We start from the raw sequence: 8,307 nt of genomic DNA on the forward strand, positions 1-8,307 counted from the left end.
TCTCTTGTTCCATCTAGGTAGCTCATCCCCTGGTGCAGAAGCAACTGGTTGATTATATTCATAATGGTTTCCTGGTGCCTGTCATGGGCCCTGCCCTGCACAAGGTAAGGATGGTAGGTGGTGAGGCATAGGAGGACCTTGTCTGGAGGGTGGTTGACCAGTGAAAGGACTTACATGGAATGCAATGGGTAGTGTTCTCCTTCTCTTGTCCCTTCCTGATACTTCTTGTTTTCTAGAACTCAGGGAATATGAATATGTGTAGGGAAACCCTAAGTCTCCAAACTTTTTCTTCCCTTCATCCAGACCTCTGTGGAAGAGATGATTGCAAGTACCGCCTATCTGGAACTTTTCCTGCGGAGCATCTCAGAGCCTGCCTTGCTCCGTACCTTCCTGCGATTCCTGTTGTTACATCGGCATGATACCCACACCATTCTTGACACCCTCGTTGCCCGTATTGGCAGCAACTCCCGGGTATGGCTCTTAAACTCTGTCCTGGCTTACTACCTGGGTGAGCCATCTTTCTCTGATTTCAATTGTTCAAGAATGTTCCTGCTCTTTTTTGGGTTTTAACTCTGGCAGTCACTTCAAGCTGGCACTATGTAGCACTAAACTTTTTTTTTTTTTTTAGCAATTTTGATTAAAGAATTTAATTTACTTCCCTGTTTTCATGCTATGTGCCTCTACAGCACAGCTATCTTTCAGGGCTCTAGGCTTTGCTGTGATATAGTGCTTGCAATGTAGTATTGCTTTATAGTTCCCTTAAGTTGTTTATCACTCCCTGAGTTGCTGTGGGTGATGTAAGAGTGCTTTGGGTTTTATGTCTGTACTAATAAATGGTCTAGTTCCTTGTAGGCTTGCTGTCTTCCCTTTTTGGATTGGCTGCATTTGAACTATAATCAGGGCACAAATCCCCCTGCCCACTCACTTATATTCCTTCCTCCTGCACATTTGCAGTGATACAACATTCTGTTGGGTTACTGGGTGCATGTAGTCATTGTTGCTGATACCTTAGATTTTATTTAATGCAGAAAATAGGTAATAAAGTTACTAAAATAGGTGGAAACTGAGGTTACTATTTGTGAAATAAATAAATAAATAAATAAATAAATAAATAAATAAATAAATAGTAGAGTTTAGAAAAGAATGGATTAACTAGAGAAGATGTCCTAGAGGAGGTGACATTATGTCCAAGATGATGGAGTTATCTTGAATATTTAGTAAGAATAATAGTTTAGGCATAGGGGCCAATATACATGTAAGAGGGAATGACTATAACGTAGTTTAGGACTGAAAGATCTTTGTGACTAGAGATGAGCTGAGCAAGAGGGAGAAAGAGTGAGGGATGAGAATTGAGAAGATTGGAATCATGCATCCTAGAGGAGAGAAAAGAGAAGGTGGCTATGTTTCTAATATCACACACAGTTTTATAAAGGTACATTACCTTTTATGCTTATTTTAAAGGTAGGGCATGCCTATGTCTGAGGTCTGTCTGACCCCGTGGGTTGCCCTGACAGTTAATTTCCCTCAAGGTGTATTCCTCTGTCATCCTTGTGATTATCTGCCATTCTTTCGTCCTAATCTTAACTTTTGTAGTTTTCATGGTTTTTAGTTTCTAGCACTTCTGTTAGTTTCCAAGGGTTTTTAGGACCTTTTCATGTTCTTGGGTTATTTCTTGGTTGCTGGTTCTTGCAGTAATTAGGTCTCTTCTGATTGTAGGATACCCATGTTAAGCATAGATGCTTTCATTTCCACCTTCTGGTCTTTGTAAGATAGTGTGTTGGCCTGGCTTTTGTGCCTTCAAATGAACTACTGTGGCTGACTTGTTTGTGGGCCTGATTATTTGTGTTAGTTTCTAATTGCTGTCAGAACAAATGACCATGGACTTAGTGACTTAGTGACTTAAAACACTTGTTTTTCATTCTAGAGTACATACTTGGGCTGTTGTTCTTGTTGTCTGCTGAAGAACAGCCCCAGCGTGACTACTCTCTTCATCTTAGAGCCAACAACTACAGGTCACATCCCTGCTATATTTTTGGCCCCTTTCCCCATCTTTCTTTTCTTTACAGTTTTTTCATATAAACAGTACTGTGAAGCAAACCCAGGGCCTTGTGTGCTGGGCAAGCAGTCCACCACTGAGCTACATTCCTCAGCTGCTTTCTGTTTCCTTTTCTTTGAGACAGTCTCACGTTCTCAACCATGATGCTGTATATCATAGCCAGGCCTCATGCATACTAAATAAATACTCATCACTGAGATACACTCTGAAGCCCCACAGGGTCCATAATTTGAATCACATCTATAAAGTCCTTTCTGGACTGTAAATGCTTATGGGTTCTGACGATCCAAGTCTTTGAAAAACTACATTGCTGTTCACCCTACTATTGCTAGTTAAAATGGTCATTTAGAAAATCTATGTTGCCCCAAGTGTGAACTTTTTCCAATTATTGATCCACTTAATTTTTTAACAGCCATTTAGCAGCAATGCCAAAACTATATAAGACAAAGATATCTGATATACTTGCCATAAAGAAAGCATAAAACACTAGGAATTCAGAGCAATGAAAGTTAGCTTATTGCATGTCTGTTGTTTATGTCTCACCAGAAATGAATAAAGCTTCTTCCATTTCTAAAACAAAATGTTTTCCTGCTTTTGACCTACCTACTTACTTTCTCCCTTTCCTGTCAGTTGCCCTGAGCTCTTTATCCCACTGCCTGAGATACACTGGTGTTGGAGAGGTGGCTCTGACGCCATAACCATAATTCCACATATTTCCTAGTTGGGATTCTTCCAGGTTCCCTCTGATTCTTTTTTTTTTTTTAATTTTTTTTTATTGAATATATCCTTCATTTACATTTCAAATGTTATACCTTTCCCTGTTTCCCCCCTCCCAGAAAACCCCCAACCCATCTTCTGATTCTTTATTGGTAGCTGTTCAAGTACTGTGACTATAGTCCCTTCTGACAGATAATTGCTTGGCTATCATATTGCTGTAGTTTCCTTCGGATCAGTTACTTTGTTATAATAGTCTTTCTTGTCTGTTTCCTTGGGTCTCATTGGAGCATTAATGGAATCACTTTGTTGGTCTTCAGTTATGTATATGGTCTATAGAATTCCAGTGAATCTGATGCATGACTATTTCTTATCTATGCATAGTGAAGTCTTGTTCACAAAGATTATGTTTATCTAGTTAATACTTGTATACTGATTATGTGCTAGACCTTGCACATGGGCTATGGTTAGTTGGGCCTGGGGTTTGGGGAATGGTCAGTAGTTTGGAGGGTAGAGAGCTCTTATGGTGACTCCCTCCCTCCCCTTCCCCCTCAGCTCTGCATGGTCTCTCTGAGTCTCTTCAGGACCCTTCTGAACCTCAGCTGTGAGGATGTTCTGCTGCAGCTGGTTCTCAGGTACCTGTGGGGGCAGGGCTGAGGGATGGCTGACCCTCAGGGCCTAGTATTTTGTTGGGGTGATGGGCTGTATTGAGGTTGCTTATGAGTGTCTCTTGGAGCCTGGTTTAGCATTTTAGTTCACTTGGTTTGCTCTTCTAGGTGCTTTCTTTCCTGATCACCCTATGTTCTTTTTTTTGCTCTCTTCCAGGTATCTTGTCCCATGTAACCACGTGATGCTGAGCCAGAAGCCAGCTGTGCGTGATGTGGATCTTTATGGACGAGCTGCTGACAAGTTTCTCTCCCTGATCCCACGCTGCTGTCGGCACCATGCCCCTAGCCCACCTCATCCAGAGCATGCCTCATGGGCACGAGGTGGGCCTAGCAGAGAAGCAGGGAGAAGGGAGGACATCACGGGTATGGCCTGGGTTCTGGGTGAGCCTAAAGAGAAAGCAGGGATTGGGTGAGGGGAGGAAGGTGACAATGGCTGTAATTCCTTTTCTAGGGAGATTAATGAGTGGGCTTGCAGAGAGGATCTTTAGTGTTGCCAGGGAAATTTAGGGTGAACTTTTGGGAAGAACTAGCCCTCCTCTTCTTTATTTCAGTCATGTATTCTGTTTGTATAATTTCATTCATGGAGGTGGTGAGGGTGGTGGTGAATTAGGAAAAATTAGTTTAGAGATTGGAGAGCAGTTATCAAAATGGTTCCATTTCTACCTACTCATTTTAGTTATCAAAATGGTTCCATTTCTACCTACTCATTTTCTTTTCTTTTAGGTTCTAGATTTCTTATCTCTTGATCTGTCTCCTTGAGTCTGCTTATTTTTCTTTTTTCTCTAAAGGCCCTGGAAGCCCAAGTGTTGATTCTTCATCAGTGGTAACAGTGCCCCGCCCCTCCACACCTTCTCGTCTGGCTCTGTTTCTTCGGCAACAGAGCCTAGGTGGCTCTGAGTCCCCAGGTCCAGCTCCTCGATCACCAGGGCTTACTGCATCCCCAACTTCCAGCCCTGGTCGAAGGCCCAGCCCTGCAGAGGAGCCTGGTGAGCTAGAAGACAATTACCTGGAGTATCTGCGTGAGGCACGCCGTGGTGTAGACAGCTGTGTCCGAGCCTGCCGAACCTGGTCTGCCCCTTATGATGGCGAGCGCCCCCCTCCTGAGCCTAACCCTCTTGGCTCCCGGACTAAGAAACGCAGTCTACTGCCAGAGGAAGACAGGGACAATGTGAGGGAAGGAGAGGAGGAAAACTTAGGGAGTCGGGGGCTAGCTGTGGGTGTAGGGGATACCCCTGGCTACCTACCCCCACCGCAGCTTAATGGGGTGCCAGGGCCATGGCCAGAAGCAGCCAAGAAGGTTCGTCTGGTGCCACGATTGGTACCACAAGAAGGAGTTAGGGAATTGTTAGAGGGTACCTCTGAAGGCCTGGCAGGACTAGAGAGCTTTGGGCAAGAGCTCCAGGAGCTGGAGGTGGCACTGAGCAATGGTGGAGCTGGCTCAGAGCCTCCCTTAGAGCCTCCACTACCTCCTGAGGAGGAGGAGGCCTACGAGAGCTTCACCTGCCCTCCTGAGCCCCCCGGCCCCTTCCTCAGCAGCCCTTTGCGGACTCTCCACCAGCTGCCGAGTCAGCCCTTCACTGGTAAGCTATTTGACCTAAGCTTTCGCTCTGTGTACTCTTGCATGTTTTCAACATGTTTGTGCAGATTTCTAAGACTTTTTGGCTATGCCATTTTCATGTATTTGCCTAGCCGTCATCCATGTTGCTTGAATCCCGTCTACATACATACCATGCCCTACTGTGTCCTCATGTTGATGCAGCTTTCCATGCTTATGCTAGTTTGGATATTGACTTATGTCTGAGCCTTGTATGTCCTTATATGCATTTTCCTCCTTTTCCTTTTGTCTGGCCATTTTCTGGGGTTTTGTAAATAGGATGCTCTGTGCTTGGCGAAAAATACATCTGAGCTACACAGATGATGTTTGTACTGTGCTGTGTGAAAGACACATGTGCACCTCTGTTTTGTGCCATTCCCACCAGTCACCAGTCTGTGTATTTGAGTTTTCAATCTTCTGCTAGGTCTTTTTTTGTCCTGAAGTCAGCCCTTTTGGTGTTTTCCTTCTTGCTTAGCACCTTCTGTCTCTTTTAAAGAAGGGCCTGATTTCATTTTTTTCCATGTACCATCTTGTACTTTCTTGGTTGCCATGACTGTCCAATATAGGACATGATTATTAAGGACTGGATGGTAGGCAACAACATCTCTTTGAGGGCAAATGACAAAGTGTGGTTCTGAGTGTCCCTGGTAGGCCCTTTTGGGTTCATGCCCCTGGAGCTAGACCCAACTTGAGATTTTGGGCTGGCTCTGGTTTGTTTATGAGCAAGACAAGCCTTTATCAGGCTCTAATGTACATCTCAGAAAAACAATCTGGGAAGCAGTGCAGTGGCTAAGGTTAAGCCCACAGGCGGTGCATGAAAATCATTAATACTATATTGGCACTTTGTGAAAACTCAGCAAATGGTAGCTTTCACTGGGATTATCTCCAGTGAATTATGGGAGATTTAAGTCGACCAAAACACCACCTATCCTAGTTGTTGGTATCCAAGTTAATCTACTGAATATGGTAAGCATTGGGGCCATATTCTTTCTCTTGCAGACTCTAGAAAACTATCTATTCATTTCAGCCTCTGCTCTACTCCTTTCCTGCTCAGTTCTTTTAAGAGACAGTATAGTTTTATCACAGTCTTGAAGTATTAGTTGGTGCCTCTTTCCCCTTTCTTTCTGGTAAAGTTATTTGCGCTCTTTATATTATCCTTTGCAAGGTACTCCCAGGGAATGAACAGAAGGATAAAGTTAGAGATTTTGTTTAGACTCTTAAGCTAGTATTACTTTTGAGCTATGGCTAGTCATATGGACAGCTCCAGCAGATGGTAGTATAAAATCTTTCAGGATTCACTACTCTTGTTCATAATTCTAATTTCATAGTTGCTAACACAGCTCTTTTCTCCCAAAATATCCTTCATTAGAAATACTGTGATGGTGATGGGTTAGGGGGTTTTCCAGGGAGTGGGGACCAGGAATTTGAAATGTAAATAAAGAAATATATCTAATAAAAAACAGGAAAAAAAAGAGAAATACTTGATGGCTTAAGTGGTCTAGTGTCCTGTTATGTCTTAAGACATCTGTCCCAGGGCATAATGCTAATCCCTTCTTATCCCGAGTCATTTTTCTGTGCCTCAACTAAGCTATTCTTTTCCTGCAAGGTCTAGTTTACCTCTCTTCCCTTTTCCTGAAGGTCAGAGCTAATGTTATCTCTGTTTCCTTAAAGACTCAATAGTTGCTTTGAAGTTCATAGTTTCTTCTGTTACATCTTTTTTTTTTTTTTTAATTTTATTTTTTTTACTTTTTTTTGTGACCAGTTTCATGCTATTCTGTCTTACTTGGAACCTGATTCTGTGTTTTGGTTCTCTGTATTCTTCTGTTGTATTCTTGAGTGAAGCTTCTTAAAAACTAAGAAATACCTATAGGTTATGATTATAATCAAATGAAAAAATTACTAGATCTTGTACTGGATATTTGACATTGATATCTCATTAGTCCTCTTAATTATCATATGAAGTAGGTATATTTATTTTTACCACAAACAGGGAACTAAGTGTTGGCGAGGTTCAGTCTATCCTGTCCCAGGGAACATTTCTAAATCTGAGATCAGATTTGACTCTATAGCCTAAGATCTGACTCATCAGTTATATGTATAATGCTGGCATCTTAATTGTCTAGATAAATTGGTCACAGGTCATTTGACACTCAGATACTTACATATAATTTTCATCTAGTGGGGGTCTTGGTTGGGGGAGGTAATGCATGCAGTGTGCATTGTGTTCAGGCCTTGTATCCTTGTGCCCATCCCCTTCCCAGGCCCCTTCATGGCTGTGCTCTTTGCCAAACTCGAGAACATGCTGCAGAACTCCGTCTATGTCAACTTCCTGCTGACAGGGCTGGTGGCCCAGCTGGCCTGTCACCCCCAGCCCCTGCTCCGCTCTTTCCTGCTCAACACCAACATGGTCTTCCAGCCCAGTGTCAAGTCCCTGCTGCAGGTGTGCGATGCATGCATGCATGGGTGCGTCCAGGCTCAGTGGTGGGCCAGGCCCACAGCTAGTGACTTTGGGTGGGCTGGGACCAGGTGCACTGGGACTAGAAAGGCCTGTATAAACGTAGAACTATCAGAAATGTCATAAAGTTGTGTTTCTTAGGTGCTGGGCTCTGTGAAGAATAAGATTGAGAGCTTTGCGGCCTCCCAGGAGGACTTCCCTGCTCTGCTATCCAAAGCCAAGAAGTACCTCATTGCCCGTGGCAAGCTGGACTGGGCTGAGGGTCCTACAGCAGGACCTGCCCCCCGCCGCTCTGATTCCCTAGGTGAGGATCATCCTCCTTTATTCTCCCTAGATATTTCATTGGCCAGTGTTAGTTAAGATCCAGAAATTGAAGAGTGATTGGAAAGCAAGTCTTCATGTCAGGCTTTGGGTCAGAGAATACAGTTGTTTTATTAAAAGAGCCTAATTGGCAGTATCAACACAAAGTGCATAAGGGTCTAGGGACAAGGAAGGAGGAAGTTACCGGTTTGAGGTATTGTGAGAACTTGATGTGGTATGTGGCCTTGAGTAAGTAGAGATTAGGTAGGCATAGATGTATTCTGTTCTTTTATTCAGGAGACTTCATACATTTTAGTTGGAATAGGGAATTTTACAAGGTTGTGGAACAATTGGTAAGAGTGGTTTTTAGAGTGGCAGTTAGGCTGAGCAGAAGTTGGATATTTCAATCACTAAGAAATCAGGAGAGATTTAAAAATCTGCATGTGTTGAATAATTGCAGGTAATTGGCACTAAGAGAAGGGATTCAGGAAGAGCAGTCAGGATCAGGACATTTGAAAAG

General features: G+C 43.2%; 1 protein-coding gene across 4 annotated transcripts in view; it reads left to right on the plus strand.

The window, feature by feature from the left end:
• Window positions 1-8,307, plus strand: part of Fhip1b (FHF complex subunit HOOK interacting protein 1B) — a 31,849-nt gene that overhangs the window by 14,420 nt on the left and 9,122 nt on the right. For 2 of the 4 annotated variants that reach the window (XM_052155599.1, XM_052155592.1), the window contains 7 exons: window positions 18-104; window positions 304-471; window positions 3,326-3,405; window positions 3,596-3,801; window positions 4,227-5,018; window positions 7,294-7,472; window positions 7,629-7,791. In XM_052155599.1, coding sequence (XP_052011559.1) covers window positions 18-104; window positions 304-471; window positions 3,326-3,405; window positions 3,596-3,801; window positions 4,227-5,018; window positions 7,294-7,472; window positions 7,629-7,791 — 1,675 coding nt within the window. Of the gene's footprint in view, window positions 1-17; window positions 105-303; window positions 472-3,325; window positions 3,406-3,595; window positions 3,802-4,226; window positions 5,019-7,293; window positions 7,496-7,628; window positions 7,792-8,307 lie in introns of those variants that run through there. The other 2 variants (XM_052155604.1, XM_052155611.1) reach the window with 2 other exon arrangements.

The sequence above is a fragment of the Apodemus sylvaticus genome, chromosome 1 (assembly GCF_947179515.1).
Source record: "Apodemus sylvaticus chromosome 1, mApoSyl1.1, whole genome shotgun sequence".
Lineage (NCBI taxonomy): Eukaryota > Metazoa > Chordata > Mammalia > Rodentia > Muridae > Apodemus > Apodemus sylvaticus.